Below are 23,184 nucleotides of genomic sequence, written 5' to 3'. Positions count from 1 at the left end.
CATGTGGACCAATTTATAGCCTCACACATCATTGGGTTAAGGGGTGGGGTATGAACGTTTGGACAGTATTTATTGTGGGACATTAGAGCACATTAGACATATCGAATTGCATTCTGAATACTGAAGAATGTCCTTCTGATATCAAATAATTTTGATTTTTTGAAATTGCAATGTAATACACATTTTATGGCAAATGATTAAAATTGATATTTTTGATATTTAACAGTACTCAAGTAAACTTTATAAATCTGATGATCTATACTTAAAGTGTATGTAGGTGGGATGAAAAGCCGACGATCAATTGAAAATTTTGACCTTTCGTATTGAAGATATGGATTTTTTCCCCAAAACACACAAAAAATAGGTCTTTTTGGGAAAAAAACCCATCCCATATCTTCAATATGAAAGGTCAAAATTTTCAATTGATCGTCGGCTTTTCCTCCCAGCTACATACACTTTAAGAATATGTCATTAGATTTATAAAATTTACTTCGAGGACTGTTATATATCAAAATGTGAAAAATATCAAATTTTAATAATTTGTCATAAAATTTGTATTATATCGTGAATTTCAAAAATGAAAAATATTTGATATCAGAAAGACATTCTTCGTATTCAGAATGCAATTCGATATTTCTGATGTGCTCTCATGTCCCACAAAAAATACTGTTGAAACGCTCAAAACGCTCATTCCAGATCCCTTAAGTCACAACGGTTAATTGTGTTAAGGTAAGTGGTCGTTTTAAAAGTTGCACCCGAGTCCATGTAGCAGTCAGGTTTTAATAACAATTTAACAAACACATGAATAACAGACCTGGTCTACTGTATTTTTGATATGGACTCAGATGCAACTTTTAACATTGTTTAAAATGGTTTTTTTTTACATAATGAACCATTGTGACTGAACGTAATGATGTGTGACGCTATAATTTGGTCCATAAGTGTAAAACAAATAAGGCTACCATACCTTTTTACATCTTTGCATTTTTTCAAATATTTTTCAATTTATTTAAAAAAGTATTGAGAGGGGAACTTATAAGGAGTGGAATATATTATATTTGATATTGAGCATGAAGCTAATACAAAGAGATTTTATATTTTAATATCATGAATTACTTACTGAGCATCAGTTCCCCTATCCTTATAACAACAGTTTCTCCCTTTTCCGTCAAATTATGTGATACGTCAAATTATAATGTCACTTTCAACAAAAGTTAAGATATTGTGTCCACTTTGGTCCATAGAAGGAACTTTAAATTTGTGAACCCTTTAAGTTAAAATTCAATGCAACCATTAACCGTAGTCTGTAGGTCCTATATATATGTACCATCAGAAACTATTTGACTGCCATAAAATGTCTTTAGTACCGGTGTATGTTATATTTTGAGCTATGAGCTTCCAAGTGATATATGCAGTGTTGCCAAAACTTTTCATCAACAAGGCACACCACACTGGCTCGCCAGGACTCTCAAGTAGCCCAATTTTTAACCCTTTGTAATGGTAATTCGGAGCTTCAGAAACTCAAAACATTTATAAATCGGCTAAATTGAAAGGAAAATACATCAAACTACTGCCACGACCTGACTTTTTGCAAAGTAGCCCAATTTTAGGCAAGTAGCGGCACAGTTTTTTGAGTAGCGGCAAGTGATATAGCAAGCAGCCCAATTGTGCACCTAAGGTGCGCCATTGGCATCACTGAATACATGTATAGTTTGGTGAAACGAATTTGTCTATTGCTTGAAACTATAACTTGGCAAATGAGCTTTTCCATTTAATATTCACACTACTCCTGTGGACAATTTTGGAAATATTTTCCACAGAGGGAGTATGATTTTCAAATGGAATAAACACATTGGGCAATCACATTAGAATTTCATACACCATCTTAGATTCAACCTCAATCATCCACAGTGCATGAGTTTCAAATAGAGTTGGTTATGTGCTAATTCCATTTGAAATTCATACTCCCCCATGCATGTGCAAGATATTTCCTAATCTTCCACAGGGGTAGTGTGGATTTTGAATGGAATAGCCCAATATTTACAATGCGCAGAGACAAGTTTGCGTGTGTAAATTCTACTCTCACGTTTACACAGCACACGTTTTATTCAATCTAGATCAAGACGGATTGTGAATGAGATTGCATGTGTAGCGCCCACCATTTATAATCTCATTCTGAGTCTCTCTGCCACAATCAAAGAATGTCAATATGCATTGATTCACATCTGAGACTCGTATGGATGGATATCTCCATTATCATGAATTGATATAATTTCTTTTAATAGCAGGCATATGAAAAATTTGGAGTTGCAGATAGGTTGAATGTCTCTACTGAATTGAATTGATCTTTTCTTCTTGAGTAAAATGACACCAAGATCATCAAATTTGGTCAAACGGTTCTGGAGAAATGAATTTTTTTTGAAGCTAAATTACCAATTTTCTGTTGAATTATGGGAAAATTTGGAAAAATGACGAACTTGTATATTTGAAAGTGTATAAAATGGTAATTTTAAGCTTATTATGTCTTTTGTTCAATTTCACCAATGGATCAAAAAAAAGCTCTTTTTTTCTTCAGAAAAATGACTAAGTGCATCTCATTAATATGCGTAAATGGCCCCAAGTCTAGAGAAACAATTTTTTTTTTAAATTTAAGTTAATTTTATACTATAACTATACAAGCTTCACCATTTCATGTATCAACTTTAAATTATGCAAATGAGATGCATAATTAATTTCCTTAAATACAATGCCTATGGGGAAAATAAGCTTGTTTTGCTCTGAGTTTGCTACTGAGTTCTATTTGAACTTGCCTTCAGTTTTTGACTTGAATTTGTTTTTAAACTACAGCATGTAGTTTTGTTGTTTGCTTTTAATAATTTTGTTGTCTGTCCCTGAAGAAGAGCGGTTTATCTGCTCGAAACGTCGGTTGTTTTTTTTGTCTGTTTGGATTTGTTGGTCTGCTATATGTGCACAATGATTTTCATCACTTTGCCGTGTACTTTTTGGCCATCAAACTTTGCCTGTTTGGGGCCTACATTGGTTGTTTGGTTTATCGTATCTGTTTATGTGCACAGTGATTTTCATCACTTGCTCTAGTGTACTTAGTATTCCCATTGACTCATGTTGTTTCTACAGATTTAACAGTTCTGTGGGCCTTGGAACTGGTAATTTTTGGCTATCGAACTTTACCTACTTCTAATGCCTACATTTTGCTGTTTTTGTCCCCCTCTGTGTACTGTCTAGTCTGTATTTTACTTGTTTCCCACATCAAGTTGGTATACCTTGCTCTTTTTCTTTCTAAATATATATACTTTTATATACTTTAGACCAACAATTTATCAGTTATGAGGCCCAAAGGTTTCCGTAATTCCAGGGTTAACGTTAAAGCCACCCCTATTGAACATTCCAGACAATTTTGAGTGCAGTCTTGACATCCCTATTAATAGTTGTTTTAAGAAAATTCAAAGCTAAGTAACAGATAACTAAACGATTCCTATTACTCAGTAAAAGATGATATTGATTTCTGCATTTCACGTTTTATCGCTAAAAGACCACTCTAACCACTAGACTACTAATAGAATGATAAATCTTTCTCTTTATTTCTTTATTCTCTCTCCATCATCCTCTCTGTATCTATAGCAATAAGGCTAAACAAATTGAGGTCTCAAAACTCACGCCCACGTTCGTTTTTCTTAGCGCGTCCACATGTCAGCTGAAACAGCAAATTCATTTTTTATTTCCCAGTTTTCTTTTCTATTTTTTTGCCGTAAAATCATGAAATTATGTGACAAATTTGGAAGAAAAGTTACTGGATTCAATACTCGCATTTGGTATAAAACAATAATTGTACTTCAATTGTGTAAATCAACCTCAATTTTAGGCAGTGTACTTTTGAACACTCGAAAATGACATCTTAATTCAAAATTAAGTTTCAAAAAAAATCTTTCACACACTTTCTTCAAGAAACAGGTCTTGTTCACACTATTCCATTTACTCACAGATTTCTTGTGTTGGGTGCCAATTATTGGTCCAGGAAGCTGTTCCATGTCAGTGCATTTTGATGTTGTGTCAGTTGGACAACTGTTGGTTACTGATAAGTGTTCCTCTCATCACTAGGAACTTTTAAAAAAGCAATTATCATTATTGCATCAGAGTTATTATTAGAAACATATAGTACAGGGTCTGAATAACTATTTTCAGAGGTTGTTCCTGCTGATTTCTCTATATCGAGTTTAAAAAACAGTAAGAAATAGTAGTATGCATTTTGTGACTATCTACTGCCTGGGCGAAAAAACTTGGATCAATACGGATATTGCAATTCATCATACCCTAGACTTCCAAGTCGATTAAAGAAAAAAGTGTTTTTTGTCCTCCCCCATGCAAAATTTGAATCTACCACATAAAAAGCGATCAATTTCCCCCCACTGCAATGCACTTTTTGTACAAAACGTTTAAATCTTGAAGCAATTAAAGATCACAAAAATCAATGTTATATCTATAAATATATATATTTCTTATAGTGTTTGAACAAAATCATAATTTCTTTGATAAAGTTAAATTTAATAATCAATTTGAAGTACAGGCACCTTGATATGTTTTATAACCACTTAATTTCATGATTATGATGAATCTTGATGATATGATGATGATGAGGAGGAAAAATAAGTTTGCTTGCATTTCACCAACTGACACAAAATTGGCCAAAATCAGGGTCAGCCTTTTAATTTTTTTTAGTTTTTAGTTCATAATTTTAGATTTTAGTTCATCATTTTAGTTTTTATTACTTTTCCTGGGTGTAAGTTTCATTTCAAAGCTAAATTTGGCCAACAACATTTTCTTACGAAGAAAATCATTAACTAATATAACATTTCATACCTGTCTGTTCCTGCATCCATATTCCAATGAACTTTGAGTGTTATGCCTGTAAGTATTCAGTCACTCTAATTGAATCTATTTCTATGGTGTGTCATGCGTATTGACGGTCTGAAGAAGGCCTATTGATTTATCTTTCCACATGACCAATGTTCATTGCCTAGACCTACATATATACAGTAGTCATTAAAAAAAATTCTGACCTACCGACCCACCCAAAAAATCCCACTGGAGTAGAGGCAGGGCATGCAAACAATTTTTTTTTTGGCCTGATAAGTTTAATATCATCATCATTGTAGATCATGCTGACGTTCAATGAGATGGATATACATCATAGTATAGGGAATATAACATAGGGCACCTATTATGTCCTGACATTGGATACTACTACCTTATGCTTAGCAAATTTGTACTGATTTAAGATTATGCTACTTTCCTAGCTACTCAACTCTGTTTGAGAACTATGAAGCAAGTTACGCTTAACATCTTACATCCAAATTTGTGTTTGAAAAGCTCCTTTGAGTCCTCAAACATGTTATTTGTGTTGCGTGCAGTCGCTAAAATGGACTGTAGAATTTACCTTTTGTCATACACATTTGCACAGTTTAACATTGGGGACTTCAACAACTTTTTACTGCCAGATGCCATAACCGCTTTGGCTTCGAATCGTAGTACATGGAGAAACTTTGTAGTCGCCTGCTTTGCAGCCGAATGAATGAAAGCACATTGAAGCAAATGAGGATTTGTCGTTATTTTCCGCCGAACAGTACACTGATGATAATGGCAATGATACGAATCCAGCAATTGTGAATAAAGTTGTATCATTGCCATATGATCCTTGCTGGACTGAAATCACTAGTGATTAACCTTATGAAGACATATATGTTGATCTTAAAGGCCAACTTTGTTGGCCTGGCAAAAAGTGAGAAAGTTATAACCATGTACCTACCATACTGCAAGAAATCTAAATCCCGATGATCCAATCTGTCATGCAGTGGGACATTGCACATATTCTGCAAAGTGTAAACACCACCTACACCTGTAGATCACCTGTTAGTCTCCTCCGCAGCCAGTTTGGTTACGCTCCCTCCACACAAACAGTCTGCCTATGATTATGATAACAAACTGGTCCTTTTTGATTGGCTAACCGTTTTCTGACGACGTCATCCAGCTTGACGTCAAACAAGGCTTTCATTTGGTCGATCGGCTAGACGGCTACTTCAATATTCATGAGCAATTTTGACCCGCCAGCTGACTGAGGTCAATCAAGCTCCTGTATGTACAGCTCTGTGTACATACGTGTAGCCAATCACGTTTTAAGTGGCCATTGGCAGACTGTTTGTGTGGAGAGAGCGTAACCAAACTGGCTGCTGAGGAGACTGATCACCTGTATCAACTTGCATTGTGGGATATGGTGTAATCAATCCCATGTCTAACCTATAATCTAATACTTAATATGAATAAGGTAAACGATAATGATAACAAGTATGTAGGCCTACATGTATGAGATAAGAGGTTAATGGATGGAGTTATGTACGTCAAATTGGACGAGTATACTCAACTACAAAAAAGTTGTACAACCCTACAAGAGTATACTCAACTACAAAAAAGTTGTGCAACCCTACAAGAGTATACTCAACTACAAAAAAAGTTGTGCAACCCTACAAGAGTATACTCAACTACAAAAAAGTTGTGCAACTCTACAAGAAAAGTGTCATGCAATGATGATCAGGTAGGGAAAGGCAGAGAACATAGGAATGAACAGCTAAAGGTCATATTGTAAAGCTTAAACCTAACACTGAACACTGCTTTTTGCTTTCGGGAGTTAAAGAAGAAACTAAAAGGAGAGCAGATGAACAAATGATGACTTCCGGTAGAGAAACCCCAGGATCCACATATTGTATCATCTCAATAACTAAAACCGGTAGTTCCAATTAGGTACGTTGAAGAGATTTATGGTAGGGGTATATAATGGTAGGGTTGGCAACTATACAGTTCATGTATGGTTCCATCGAAATGATTTAAGGTTGATAACGTTATTAGTAGAACACAAATGCGTTAGAAGGTGATGAAACTTGACAAATCACAACAGGTGCTATCCACTCACAAACTATAGCCTTGCGCTCTGGCAGCTTCTAAAGCTGTCAAGCTCCGCTTTCCACTCCGGCAGTGAAATACAATGTTGCTGTCTGATGTTGAGGGTTTGGGTCGACCAAATCTTGCTTCAAATTTATCATCTGATAGTCCAAATGCTTCTTCAACTTGACCCACTGAAAGTGTTAAAAGGGACACATATGTACCAATTTAAAATGAGAAATGGATGGAGATATTTCTCCCAACTTTCTCCTGTACTTTTGACATCATCGATAGATGTCAGCTTTGGCCTTGAAGGCATTACTACCCACAGGAAAAAGTCTCGCCTAGTTGCCTTCCTATAAAAGCAAAACTGAAAGAAAAGTTGTTATTTTCATTCACCTAATTCTCTAGGTTGTTGTAAGAAGGTAGTACAGTTCAGAGCTGCCATATATGCCAATATTTGCTGCATTTACAACAAAACTTGTTGTTGAAATATTATTTCACAAATATTTTGCATCCATCTTAGTTTAATCGTTTATCTCAAAGCCCTTCAAAAGTTGAAAACCTAATGTAGAATGCTGTTAACAAACTGTTGGACAAGCTTTTGACAAGAATGCGCCAGGGTCCTGTACACACAAGCATATAGTATGAAGTATTTTATTGAGATTTATAACCTAGGCTACTTTTACATCTGCCGGTATCATACGTGAGCTTTTTGTGTGGTGGATTTTGTGTGGAAAAAAAAAATAGCGTCAAAAAATGAAATTTACTCAATCCAGTGGGAATAAAATGCGCAAAAAGTGGACAAGTTTACTAATATGCGTGGGGGCTTTGACACAAACTATTAAATTAAGATGGCCTTATATCATGCAAGAAATAGTTTCCATCACATAGCTATACTCAGATGGGGCACCACAACTCGTCCATATCACGCTCATAAGGAGGTTACACAACAGTGCATGTGCATGCAATTACGAGCAGATGCATGCAATTACATGTTACGCACACATCTTAATTGGTGCATTTATTTCAACTGCCCATCAAAGTATGATGATATGCAAAATAAATGTCAAACTTATAATAGGTATATATGCATGGTGCATTGATGTGTCTGCACTGATACAATCCACCGTATTCTACCAATCTATCAAGCAAGCTACAAACCAGTATTATCACAGCGCTTTAAAATCATCAAGAAAAAAAATCGACATATATGGCAACAGATTCCACTTTCCACCTCCTTGCATTCACCAACTGAATTACACTTACATTGGGTAACCTTCAGAACGTGCCATTTGTAAAGCTTCCAGACTTCGAACACCCCCTCTGCAGTGGAACACAATATTGTTATCACCTTTTGACGGTTTGGGCCGGCCATATTTTGCCGTAAATGCCGTCTCTTCCATGGTGAGTGCGTCACGCACCTGCCCCACTGAGAATGGAATTATGGTAAGGAAATGATATGAGATGTATTTTGTGTGACTTATGCTGGGTTTCATACTTTTCTGCCGCTTTGATGATGAGTCATTTTCGATTCGCTGCACAGTCGCACCAGAAACGCTAGCGTTGACCATCAGCGGCAAACCAAGATATCAATCACTCTACCGTTTTGGCCAAAGTGGCATATCACTTGGAGCTGACTTTATATGTCACCCGGTTTGACAAAACCAGGAACAAATCGCATTTTTGACAATTCATGATTTGAATAAATATTTAAGCACAAGACAATAAGCTTTAAAAAGATACCCAAATTATATAAAAAGCATCAATACTTTTCAAGATATGGATAATTTTGTAAATGATACCTTGATATTTTTGACAAATTGCTATTCTGTGTAATGGGCCAATTAGTTTCCTGCCTTATAGTTCAACTGTTATTTATTGAATAAATAAAACCTCTTTTAACGATTTGAAAGTCCACTTAGTCCCACGGTCAAATATAATGAAATTAAAAATTCCAAAAATTCCTTTTTTTATGGTAATGTCATCTTTAAAGGCCTACAACTCGAAAACATGTCTGGCAACTTGTTCCAGGTTTTGTAGGAGCTGGTCACATATATGAGAACAAGATACGATTTTTGGCCAATGAGAACATATAGAGCGTATCTGAGCAAAAACATTCTCAGCTTTCAGAGCCATGCTGCTGTCGTTTAATAGCTGCATGCTGCTCCGCTTGCAGAAAAGTTCAAGCGGTGGTATGATGAAGTGTCAGTCACCTTGCTCAGCAGCAAGCGGCAGAAAGTATGAAACCAGCATTAAAGGGATTAATATTCATCAGAAATTTTGCATTTTTGGGACAAGTTTAAATGTGCTATATATTTATTTCTTTATTTAAATGATTACTATATTGTTTGTATTAAATGCCTTACAGGAAAAGGGCCGGGGGTATTGAAAGTGAATTTTCAGTGAAAAAACCTTCAAATTCGGCTGCAAACTTTGGAAGAATCACCACTTCTGGGTTGAAATTTAAGATGGCCGTGCACATGGAACCATATGGAACATGATATTTGGCGGTAAATACAACGAAATTATATCCGTAATTGGATCATCAAACAAGAATCTGATGAAATTAGTGGAATATTCTACCATAATAAATTAGGCAATGAACTGAATGGAAGTTTGAGTCATCATAGATTTTTTCTAGATGATAAGTTTTAAACTTGTATGACAAGGGAATTTTTGCATTTTTGCCTCTTTTTTCAATAAAAATTTATTTGAGAGGGAGCATTTAATACAAACAATATGGTATATGGAAACTCAAATTAGAATCTGAAAACCGAGAAAAGTAGTTGAAAAGTATGACAATTTAACCCAATGAATACTATACTGATTGTATGCTATAATTATGATGGGAAGAATCAGTTGTACAGTTGAAGAGGATTGAGCTTTTATACAAGTCACTATAGATAATAGTCTACATCTACCTCGAGTAACCGGCACTAGCTTTGAAGTTCAGCGTGTTCTGCGTTAGCTTAGCGTTACTTGGTGCGTGTACATACTTTTTACGCGCGCGGTCAACATGCCACATATGTACACGCAAGAAACCACGCTAAGCCATCGCAGCACAAACTGCACATCAAAGCTAGTGCCGGTGTCTCGAGGTAGATATATAGACTACAAGATGAATATAATGATCGCATTATTAAGGGAAGGGGTATGAACGTTTGGACAGTATTTATTGTGGGAGCACATCAGACATATCGAATTGCATTCTGAATACGAAGAATGTCCTTCTGATATCAAATAATTTTGATTTTTTGAAAGTCGCAATGTAATACACATTTTATGGCAAATAATTAAAAATTGATATTTTTGATATTTAACAGTACTTGAAGTAAACTTTATAAATCTGATGATTTATAAAAGTGTATATGTAGGTGGGATGAAAAGCAGACGATCAATTTAAAATTTTGACCTTTCGTATTGAAGATATGGATTTTTTTTCCCAAAACACCACAAAAAAAATAGGTCTTTTTGGGAAAAAAATCCATATCTTCAATATAAAAGGTCAAAATTTTATAAAATTTATTTCGAGGACTGTTATATATCAAAATTTGAAAATATCAAATTTTAATAATTTGTCATAAAATTTGTATTATATCGTGAATTTCAAAAATGAAAATTATTTGATATCAGAAAGACATGCTTCAGATATATATGGCCCATTTCACGGTTAGGCGCCACTTTTAGTGAAAAAAACTCGAAATTTTCAAAATGGATTAAATTTAATTTAATAGGGGTTTTCTTTTCCAAATAAGACCAGATTTTCATAAAAATATCATTTCCCAGCTTAAATCTCGCTACTTCTTGAAGAAAATTATGATTTATTATCTCATGTTATGTAATTTTTTAACAAATTTGATCAATATTGAGTAGTGTATATTTATACTTTGACTGTCCAATACATATATCATAGATATTTAAAATAAACGAGTATGTCATAGGCTCCCTTCTGACCAAATTTGGGCAAATTTTGTTGTGTAATGACAAATTTATGGCCACTTTAATGTAATTTTGTGGTAAAAAGGAAATTGACATGAAAAGGTTTACTCAACAATTTTAATAATCAATGAATGACTCTGATATTGCACAGCTTTGAAGGTCATAATATGGGTAATGTTCACAAAAAATATCAGCCAGTTTGAAAACACAGGTCAAATTCAAGATTCTGATGTTTGTGCAATTTTGGATGTGACTGATGTCAATGTGAACGGAAACCACACACTGTAAAGCAGAGTATCTTTCAGAAAATAATGATTCAACGAGTTTTCACACACTCAGTGAATTAAATGGGATATATTGAAACATATCAACCTGTGTTAGTGTTCATTTTAAAACATTGTTTACAATTTATAGAAGTGGATGTGACATTTTCAATTGTGAACGGAATGTTTCATTATGATAAACAGTTTTCTTGTCAAAAATATAAGCTTTGGGCACTTCTAACACATATATTTTGTGAGATTCTATTGAATTGAGCAATGCTAAAACGTTTTTCCTGACCCTTTATATTTTTGACAAGCAAAATGTTTATAATTTACTGAAATGTTCCGTTCACAATTGAAAATGTCACATCCGCTTCTGTAAATTGTATACAAAACTGTCCTCTAAAGACAAAGATAAAGCTTTGAAATAATCATATATGACATGTACAAAATAATAAACCTATTTTAGAAAGTCAAATATCATGTTGTTTAAGTATTTTGGCCTAAAAACTACTAATTTTGAGGATGTGACATGTGCACGGAAATTGAAGCTTTTTGAATCTCCTGTCACAATTAAAGAAGGCATACTGAATTAAAGATTTGTTGTGCCTTTTGATCCCCCACAAACCTGTAATGAAATAACTTCAAACTGGCATCCTAGTCCCATTCCTGTCTTAGTTCTTTGAAGAAACTATTTTGGATGTGACAGGTACCATGGATGTGACACATGTGAACGGAAACTTTGAAATGACATCTGCAAGCTAAGTTGATGAGGAGTTTTCATTAAATGGTGTCATTAGATAGCTCATAGCAGGAGATTTGTAAAAATCAAGGAGAAAAAATTCTGCCACATTTTGTTAATAAATTATACTATTTGGAAAATTAATCGGATGTGACAAAATTGTGAACAGAATTTGTTGGCAAAAATTCAAAATATCGCTGTATCTACATATTAAGAGCAACAAGTGTAATTTGTTCAACAAATAGTAACAAGACTCTGAACTTTACTAAAACACACTAGTTTGCCATTCATGTAAAGTATTAGTCGATCTATTCCACATTGAATAAGGTACATAGATGTGAACGGAAAATGTCACATCCAAATTCAGAAATTTAAATGGTTCTCATGCTAGTTTAACTGACAACTAATACTTTGTTCATGTATGGCTGTATAGTGCAACTTGTTCACTACATAAAAAGAACAAAAGCAGCTGGTAGGCTCAACATAGTTAAAAGTGGCAGCATTGGAAAATAAATGTCTGTTTCCAGGTTGCTAGTGAAATGTGGTTTTTTGACCACTTCTGACCCCTGTGCGCCCTGAAAGATAAACTAGAAAGGCCGATTAAGCTAATGGAGGTAGGCCATACAGAGACAATGAAAAATCACCAACAGTAAATTCTGTAACCCCATTATTTTTTACACACCAGGCCAGATATGTTGAAAATCAAAAAGTGGCGCCTAACCGTGAAATGGGCCATATTCGATACGTCTGAGGTGCTCTCATGTCCCACAAAAAATACTGTCGAAACGCCATAAACACTCATTCTAGATAATGCAAGCATTGGTTTGAAGCTTGAACCTGCCCTCTTCAAGCCTTCGACGCTACATTGGTGTAGATTCGATACCAAAGCCGGGCTGGTAGGGCTCTACACGTTTCTCATTGCCAGTTAAACACTTGTGTTAAAGTAATCAATAATCCTATTGTTACTAAGAGTATAATAAGCTTGCAATTATGTCTGTACAATTGTTATTGTACAGCTCTATTCTTTGTTTGATTTTATGAGACCATGTGTGGATTATAAAGCATTGTATGAGTATTGGGCATTAACTATGAGGGGACATTCCTGAACCACATTGACTTGATGACATTTTAAAGTAGGTGCACGCCCCTTTACATGTATGACTGTATGATATCAAAATAAGACACATGATGTAACTCGACACCCCACACTTTGGAGTCGAATAGACGTCGATATTGATTCGAAGGCTTGAGGACGCTTGCATAACTAATCATAAATGATGTAAGAAAGGCAGTGTCGTCGTTGGGCAGGAAAAACCTCATTTGTGTCATTGGCCAAAAAGTAAACTTCCTATATCCTCTAGGCAGTTTTGTTTTAAACATGTTCAAGGGCAACAAGTACATAGGAGGTTTTTCCTGCCCAATAATGATGTGTAGTTCTTATCAAAGGGTTATGCTCTAATCAGCTCTATCGTGGATTGATATAGAATGGCGTAGACACAGCTGGGCGCAGCATCTACGTACACGCGAGCTGCGCTTTGCGTATTGCATGATGGACATGAGATTTTGTGAATTTATGTGAGTGTAAGTTGGGACTTTATTGATTCTCGCAGTACCAAAAACCGAATAATTCTCGACTATTACGAGATGACATAGGTGTGTTATACTAACTGGTACTTACATGGTACATTAAATGAGTTTGTGATTTGTCCCCATTGCTGTAATTCTTCTGGTTCTCGTACGTCTATCAGTTGTATATCCCCTGATTCTATCCTATTTACAAGACCTGGATAGAACACATTCATGTCGTCCTCCACAGGGGCGCTACTCAACCAACGAACGGCTGCATAATAGAAAATGAATGAAGCAATAAGGGTGGTGCAATAATTATGTGTACCCGGGGTGGTAAATTATAGGGGGCAAAGGAAGCGTTCTAACACATTCAAATATATGCAAAATTTCCTGCTCACTGCGCTCGCATTATATGATAAGACAATTTAAGGTTTATAATTCGGGTTCCCCAAAATCTTGCATGTGTAAGGGGGGGGGGGCAAAGATTTTTTGGCACGTCGAAAGGAGGGGGCAAATGTTTTTGGCACGTCAAAGGGGGGGGCAAAGATTTTTTGGCACGCGGCCCAAAGGGGGGGCGGGGGGTGTTTTTTGGCAGACCATTTTGAGAATTCACCACCCGGGGTACACATAATTATTGCACCACCCCTAATATTGTAATAAGGCAACACTTGCTTTGATATCAAGTTATATTAATTAATTTACAGTGATTTGAGTCGAATGTGTCATTGATTAAAATTTTTTGGGGTCTTTTGTAGAAATCCATAGGGCGTGCCTATGGAAGATAGCCTTAATCTCCCGTTAATCTCATTCAGGTAGCCCAATTTGAAATTCACACTCCCTGTGTGGGAGATTAAGGTAATGTCTTCCACAGGGGGTGTATGGATATAAACTAGAACAGCCCAATAAAACTGTACATATAGCAGACCCTAATTTTGCTCAATTTTTATACCAAAATCCTTAATGACCCTTAGTTTTATTTGTTTATACCCAATGACTACCTTTTTTAAAACAACATTTGTAGGTGATAGGCCCTACTTCCCAAAGCTGGTAGGCACATACCCATCACTTCTCTAAAGTGACCTCCAGCCCCCAGCCTTACCCAGCTTGGCTCCTTCCATAGGGAATTAAGTACAAAGGATGCAGCTACATTAACTCAGTCAGGCTGGGGAGAACTGCACTCTTGCAAGTAGGTATGGAATAAACTTTTGCACCCATCAGGAGCCACTAGTCTGCCAAAAAGTGCTCCTGGTTCAGGTTGGTTGTCATGCAGCCTGAACCAGCCAATTTATAGTTCCAAAATATATAGCCCCTATAATTTGGTTCATCTCAAGTTTGGTAGTGACGGCAATGCTTCTTCGTGGTTGCGCTGCAAGTGTACCAACAAAACGCCCATGTACGCGTGCGTGTACACTTAGGGCGTTTAAATTTACTCGCGCGATTTGACACTGCGGCACAGAAAATACGCACATATGTCACTACCAAACTTGAGATGAACCAAATTATACCCGCATGCAATAGCATGCAGGGTATCTTCCCATCCTGTGGTTTCTTCTCCTTCTCCATCTCCTTCTTCTCCATCAAACACATCATTCTGTCAAGGCTAGCGCTAAAACTACAAAGGCCCTGGGGCCCATATGTGGTACACTTATGGGCCCTACCCCGTAGAAGTGCCTTTTGCCCATCTTGGCCTCAGAGGTCAAAGGTCACGGGCCCCAGGGGCCCAAATGTGAAAATACAAATCACGCCATTTCTCATCAAATGAAGCAGCCTCAGGGCCCTGAGTTGGTTCACTGATAGCCCTAGGGGTACTCTATATTTACAAATATACAAGAGCCCCATATGTTATATATTATGGGCCCCAGGGGCCCAACTGTTTAAATACATGTATGGTGCAACAGATTGACAAGCCTAGCTCTAAAAGTACAAGATCACTAGGGCTCATATGTGGCATATGTATGGGCCCTAAGTTGTAGATATGCCTTTTGCCCATTTTGGCCCCAGATGCACAAGGCTGGGGGCCCCAGGGGCCCAAATGTTAAAACAAAGGGCCGGCCGTTTCTCAACAAATAAAGTAGCTACAGGGTTCAGATTTGGTACACAGATAGATCTTTAGTATTATATAGTCATATGTATATAATCCCCATATGTCACATAATATGGGCCCCAGGGCCACAAACGCTAAAACATAGGGCCGGTCGTTACTCAGTAAATACAATGCGCAGCTTGAGTCTACTGATAGCACTTGAGAATCATACTTCAACATATGTACATGAGCCCCATAAGTCATATATTGGGCCCCAGGGCCCCAAATGTTAAAACAAAGGGCCGGCCGTTTCTCATCATATAAAGCAGCTTTATGGCTCAGAGTTGGTACACAGTTTGCACCTGAGAACTACATTGTTATATGTTTATATGAGCCCCATATATCACATAATATTGGCCCAGGGCCCCAAACGCTAAAACATAGGGCCGGCCGTTACTCAGTAAATAAAGTAGCTACAGTGGCCAGCTTGAGTCTACTGATAGCACTAGGAAATTATACTACAACATAATTATGTACATGGGCCTCATAAGTAAAATATTATGGGCCCCAGGGCCCCAAATGTTAAAACAAAGGGCGGGCCGTTTCTCATCAAATAAGGCAGCTTCCGGGCTCAGAATTTGTACACAGATAGCACCTGAGAATTATATTGTTACTAACATCCACACACCCATCCACCCCACACACGGAGGACTAAACAGACAGATCGTATGATATCATAATTGGAAATACCAGCGTGATGCGTTAAGGCTGTTCCAGTTAAATTACATACCCATTGGCTGTTCCATTTAATTTACATACTCCCTCTGAAATGGCCCCAAAAAAGGCTGTTCCGTTTAATTTACATACTCCCTCTGAAATGGCTGTTCCATTTCATTTACATACTCCCTCTGGAATAGTTTCCCCTGAATCATATTGCATAGCCTCACTGTGAGTAAGAGAGACTGACAACAGCACCCTATGGAGAATAAGAGAGACGACTCCCCTGGGAGGGAACTTTTTACAATATATTTATTTTAAAAGGGCATTTCGTGATCCACAGCCTCATCCCCCCACTTTTCTCAAAAAAAGTTGAGATTTTTACATCACTGGAAACCTCTGGCTACATAATGTTTATGTACAAAATATTTCTTGCAGATTAATTCGTTTAGCAAAGATATCGTGAAATTTGAATTCGTTCTGGTGCACCAGAACGAAATTACAACGCATTGTCTATGGAGCAGTGTAATACACATAATCATGCATAACTCTAGACTGCGCTGCATTCCTTTTTTTTTTTTTTTTTTTTGACAAGCAATTCATACGTTTCCATGCATAAAACCATATGACGAAACACATCACATCTCCAGTGACTGCCCTGCCCAGAGAAAAAAAAGGACTGCGGTAGTTGGATATGACCTGTGTGACCCACCATATCTTAACACATAGACTCAACCTCTTTCATCTCGAATCTGAGATGAATGTTAATGAAGTAAAAATCAATGTGGGTGGTAAATCTTAACCAATAACAGATAGGCAAGCATACATGTTTATGCATTAGCCCAACCCACTGTGTTCACTGAACCCAACCCACGTGGGGTAGCTCTATTCAGATTTCATTTGACAGCTTAACCATCGCGTATACGTGCGAGACGTCAAGCGTATACATTGGACCTTGTGCAAATAATACGCGCTGGATCGCTATTCAAACGGCTTAATTTGTAAAACCACAGGATATGTGCATAACAGCCAAGACTGCATTTTTAATGAGGTAACATCATACCCACTATAGAGTGCATAGTTCATTTTATATTCGAAATACAGTAGACCAGTTTTCTCATGGATATCTGAGCTGTTGAATCAGAACAGGGATGATGGGTTTTCCATGGTCAAGTCAGAGAGATTAATTTAGGGAATGATAAATTTAACTGGTCTACTACAGTAGACTAGCATAACTCACGAACGCAAAATCGGAATCAACTGAAATTTTGGGAATAGGTTTTTTTCGTGGATATCTAATGAAAAATGACATAAATAGAGGATCACAAAATACTCCTTTAAGTGCTACGACAGTGCAACCTACATTCAATTAGAGCTTGTGACTTGGACTTTCACTTTTTACACATACAATTTCTTTATTTTAAGGCCTCAGCAAAATAAGGACTGTAAGTTTGGGTACACCGATAACATGCGGGTATAGCCGTATTTGTGTACAAATATATAGCCTTCTAGTTATAGTTCCCATTTATTTAATTTTCTCCCTCGTTTACTTACATTTAACCAAACTGTGTTGCCTATTGACTGACCCATACACTGGTGGATTCACACAGCCTCCATGGTAGGCTTGGTGTCTTGCTGCCACACTAATAGCTGCCGCATGACGAATAGCTGCCCTGGACGTCTGATAGACAGTCTGTCTTGATAGCAGCAATAGGAGTGGTGTTACACGATTCATTTTTGTGGTTCTGGAAAAAAATTAAAATAACAACAGTTCTCTTAATAAATGTTTGACATAATTCATCCCACATCCATGCGATTTCATTAGAAAGTGAGGTGGACAGTCTAGCCATGTGACACACAGAGTAGGCCCTAACATAGGGAGTTTTTATCGCCCATTAAGTCTGGTATAGAGCCTGCAAACCGGGTGTTTGACAGTGTAGTCAAGATTATGGGAATTGATACCAAGAAACACAACAACATATATTGTTATGTGGTGACTTCAATTTTCCAGACATAAACCTGGACATTGGCCAAACAAAAGCAGTTATTTACAAAAGCTGACGATCAAAGTAAAATTATAAAAGGAGCAGTACCAGATATCAACGTTAAATCCCAGTACGCTTAAAAACGCATCAAAAACGCCAAAATGCAGTCACAAATTTTATAATATTACTAAATCACCAAAACGAATTGTAACGTAGGTATGCAGAAAAGAGTTATATTAGCAATAACAAAGTATATACGTGCAAAAAGATTTGTCTTTGGCATGTCGCCTTCTTGAAATATCACCATATCAAATTTCGGAAAAAACGCCCCAAAATTTAAAACAAACATGAACTTTCCAAAATAAATGCACACATTTGCACAAGTTGGTTACCCGGTCATTACCTGGCTTACCAGTACTTTTAATTTGCCCTTACCCCAGGCCTTAATAATGGTCCTTAAAATATCTAGTGCATTAAGGGAGTGTTCAGATTCAGAAATACTTTGGTGGGGGGCTAGAAATTTTTTTGTGTGTGTGGAAATTTTTTTTAACCCCCCCTCTTTGTGAACCCAAAACTTTTTTGACCCCCCCCCCCTCATATTAAGTACAAAATATTCTGACCCCCTCCATTATAATGTTCTATTCTTCATCTAAGGGAAACATATTAACGATACTAAAACTTGTAGTGAAATTGTACCCATGTCATTAAAATAAAAGGTGTGGAAGTGTGGAAATGTTTTGTCATTTTGTAAAGCAGCTCATACATGTAAGCCTATGATTGATAACATAATGCCAATGGTCAAAATACAGAGATAATAATCGGTAGGCCTACTATACATGAAACATTGTTGTAAAAGGTGAACGAAGAACAAAGATATTGCAGAGTAGTGATTTAAACTCCCACCACCATGTTGCGCCCTTGAGCAAGGCACTTTGGCTCACCTGCCTCACCAGAGTAGACCAGAAGGAACTGAGGTATTGAGGACACGGTGGCTCAGTGGTTTACGGCCTTGGACTCATAATCTGAAAGCTTGCTCGATGTGCGTGGGTTCGAGTGTTCTTTGTAGAGTGCTTATAAATGCTTGTATAGAATAGAATAGAATAGAATCCCACCACCGTGTTGCGCCCTTGAGCAAGTCACTTTGGCTCGCTTGCCTCACCCCACCCAGGTGCAATGGGATGCTGTTAGGGGTAGTCACAGTTGTTGTACTGATGAACCCTGCGCCATTTGTAGGCAGCAAACATGGCTCCGGCATATTCTAAAGACGGCGGAATAAATGTAAAGCGCTTTGAGGCTGTTTACGGCATAAACGCTAGATAAAAATAGTTACATTTATTTTATATTTTATTTTTATTAACTGACACAAAGCTCAAAATTAAGTTATAAATAAGACAATTTTAACACTAGATATCTGACAGTGGAGTATTGAACCATGACCATGTACGTTTGTTCTGGTTTTACTGGAACATTTGCGTGTGCAGCACGCAAAAAAAATTTACACCCCCCCTCTATGCGCCAAATAACTTTTTAACCCCCCTGCTCACACACCCAAAACTTTTTTTAACCCCCCTGCGCCCTATTCAGAACTTCCCCACATATTTTCCAGCCCCCCCCCCCCCAAGGTATTTCTGAACACTCCCTAATTCAGCCTACATTGTACAGTATTGAGTTCTTTATTGATTTCTATTGCCAATTTGCCATGCATCTTGAAGTTGTAATTACTGGCAAAATACACATTGTACATTTAGGCCAAGTAACAAAAATAACATGTATCATCCCCGCCCTCACCGATTTTTGGAGATTTTCAAATATTTTTGTTATTTTTCCTATTTGCTCCCTTACTTTATTTCTAAAATTGTTGTGATGAAAAGACATGTTCAGAAGTTCTTGGTTATCATTTATAAACACATTGCAAACACTTTCTTCAAGCTACATGTAGGGGTAGGGCTTTGGGGAAATAACAAAAATATCTGGGGGCCTCCCCAATTTGATGATGTGTTGACAAACACTTTGCAATTGCAATTTTAGACAGAAATGAATGGTAAAAAAATAACACAATAACAAATAATAAGGACCTCCCTCACCGATTTTTGAAAAAGTCCGGACGATATGTTATTTTTGATTTTGTTACTTGGCCTTTATTTATAGCCATGCGTTTTGAACTGAACACCCAAAAAGGGTGGTGGTGTCACACTTTTCGCCATGATCATTTTGTTTTTTGAGCATATCTTTGAAAGTAAAGAAGCTACCGTATGGCAATAAATTTGGTACCAAATGATGAACTATGGAAAGTTACATGAAGGTATCTTGAACAGAAGCAGAATGTCATTCAATCCAATGAACCAAGTCAGGAGTGGTGGAGGCAGCGGCTCATGAGGCAGCGGCTCACTATGTACAAACTCAATGGGGAAATTTCATTTTTGGTGCCTCGCAGTGCAAAAAATGTTGAAATTTTCTTTAAAAACTAGAGTGTATATCAATAAATTTGGTATCAAAAGAAAGCTGACATTGTTATCTGATCTTTTATTCTGTAAAAAAATTGAAACAATAAACTGCCTTGAGCTAATGATAGGGGGTCGCATGTCATAAGTTGGGTATGCAAAAAGGGTGGAGGGATTACACTTTTCTGAAAATTGTGATACAAATTTGATTGGCTTTCCGTAACCCCACATCCTACAGCAGTGGTTGATACCTCATTTTAAGCCTAATTTTATACTCTTTCAATCTACTGAAGCATATAATTATACATTATTCAGTAGAAAAATCACATCAGTTGAAATGAAAAATGCCAGGGGTGGAGGAGCAGGCGGATGTGGAGCAGGCGGATGCGGGAGTGTGCAATAGGGCCTATGTGAAATTTCACATGTCAGCATGTCATAACTACTGGTTATTTTTTCAAATCTAGTGAGGGTTTGATGTATTGACAGCTTTGAATGTTGAATTTGTACAACTAAAACAATTACTGACTACTTAAGGTGGTACTACACCCCCTGATAAATTTTGTGACTAATTTTGCATTTTTCTCAAAAAGTAACTACAAAATGACTACATTTTGTGTACACACTGGTAACAAAAGTTATGTATATTATAGGGGTAAGGAATCCAATATACTTCACTGAAATTTCAGTGATTCAAGACAAAGAGGTTCATTATATACCGGTAAGTTAAAAAATGAGGTACATTCTAGCGGTACCTCTTTTATCATAAATAAAGTATACCGCTTGTCTCGAGTCACTGAAATTCCAGTGTAGTAACTTGATTCCTAATACTCCTATAATTTACATAACTTTTGTAACCAATGTGTTATTATTTTTTGAGAGAATGAGAGAAATAGTCACAAATTCATCAAGGGGTGTAGTACCACCTTAAATGGTTATAATGTTCCATTTTTTTAAATTTTTAATGAAATCCTAGTTGAATTTCAGTATTTTTAGCAACATGCTAATGTACATTTCTCTTCTTGATATTCATTTCCTTAATAATAGAATAACCGTCTAAGCTAATTACTCGTAAAAAGGTCATTGACCTTCACAATGTAATTAACATACGTACATTTATTTTAAATAGTTCATTTGAAGCATTAATGTATTGAGACCATATCCTCCAAATCTGATGACATTCTTGCATAAAATAAAAATTTTACAGTCATTTTTGTAATTGAGGTCCGATTTGAGAAAAACGCAATTTGAAAATTGAGATTTACATAGACACCTGTGTATTAATTAATTGGTAATTAAGCATTATCTCAAAAATTAAGCATGTGATAAGGTTAAAAATGGTGTTAATTATTAGATGTTGTCAATATATACAACATATCCAAAAATACATTTGTTGTCATTTTTGACCATGTAATGGAAATTGTACCCAACTTATGACATGCGACCAGGAGCATGTGCTTTGAACTTGACATCTAAAATGGGTGAGTGGCATCACATTTTTCACTGTGGTCATTAGTTTTTTTTAATGTATCATTGGAATAATAATAAATTTGATAGTAAATTTCGTATCAAATGACAGCTAAAACACCATTATTAATTGTGGAAAGGTGTCAGTAAAATATCTTGAACATCTATAGAATGGGACTCAATCCAATTGGCCAAGGCAGGGGTGGTGGAGGTAGCGGGCACTCTGCACAAAACTGTAAGCCAAGTTTTCATTTTGGGAGCCTCGTAGTCAGTGTGTGCAAATATGTTGCTATTTTCCTTAAAAATGAGTGTTTATCAATAAATTTGGTATCAAAAGAAAGCTGGCATTATTATCCACACTTTTATTTTGTACAAAGTTAAAATAGTTAGCTGCTTTAGGGTATATGATAGGCCAATGTCCTCCAAGACAATAAGAAAAATCAATTCTATTTTGGTCACTTTTTGAAGGGTTGTATCATTTTACCAAAGTGATAACCCCCATACATTTATATATTGCAGGAAAGCCCTTACTCTGATCTATTAGAAAATGACATAAAATAAGATGCAGGGGTAACACAGAAATGTTAGTGACATTATACCCCTGTACCACTGTCAGTTGATGTTTTGTCTCATTCACATAAATGTAGCATTTGAACCTTACATCTGACAGTGTTTCTGAGTCTCTTGTTGGATTCCTTGTTCAATTTCCTTTCAGAAAATGTATACTTTTATCATGCTGGGGGTATGGTTTGAAAAATATGGGCATTTGAAGGTGAAAGAGTGTCGCGAATTTCAAAAATCAGTGTGTGACAAAAAGTCGGCGAGGTTAAACCGCATGGCCTGAATACATGTTTAAACAAATTAAAGGAGGATTTCGTGATCCTAGCATCCTCTTTTTATGACATTTTTCAGTAGATATCCACGAAAAAAGCTTATTTCCAAAATTTCAGTTGATTCCGATTTTGCGTTTGCGAGTTATGCATGATTTACGTATTACATTTATTTACACTGCTCCCATAGACAATGTGTTGTAATTTCGTTCTGTTCACCAGAACGAAATTCAAATTTGGCGATATTTTTGCTAAACGAA

At 36.5% G+C, this 23,184-nt stretch overlaps 1 protein-coding gene across 2 annotated transcripts in view; it reads right to left on the bottom strand.

Annotated features, from left to right (window-relative positions):
• Window positions 1-23,184, bottom strand: part of LOC140169029 (rhodanese domain-containing protein CG4456-like) — a 42,848-nt gene that overhangs the window by 19,123 nt on the left and 541 nt on the right. Inside the window, exons 2-4 of one of the 2 annotated variants that reach the window (XM_072192315.1) lie at window positions 17,759-17,949; window positions 13,574-13,735; window positions 6,980-7,142 (exon numbers count right to left, since the gene is read on the bottom strand). In XM_072192315.1, coding sequence (XP_072048416.1) covers window positions 6,980-7,142; window positions 13,574-13,735; window positions 17,759-17,939 — 506 coding nt within the window. In that variant the 5' untranslated portion in view covers window positions 17,940-17,949. Of the gene's footprint in view, window positions 1-6,979; window positions 7,143-8,217; window positions 8,381-13,573; window positions 13,736-17,758; window positions 17,950-23,184 lie in introns of both variants that reach the window. The other variant, XM_072192314.1, reaches the window with a different exon arrangement.

The sequence above is a fragment of the Amphiura filiformis genome, chromosome 14 (assembly GCF_039555335.1).
Source record: "Amphiura filiformis chromosome 14, Afil_fr2py, whole genome shotgun sequence".
In the NCBI taxonomy this organism is placed as follows: Eukaryota; Metazoa; Echinodermata; class Ophiuroidea; order Amphilepidida; family Amphiuridae; genus Amphiura; species Amphiura filiformis.
This window is presented reverse-complemented; position numbering and strand designations above follow the sequence as displayed.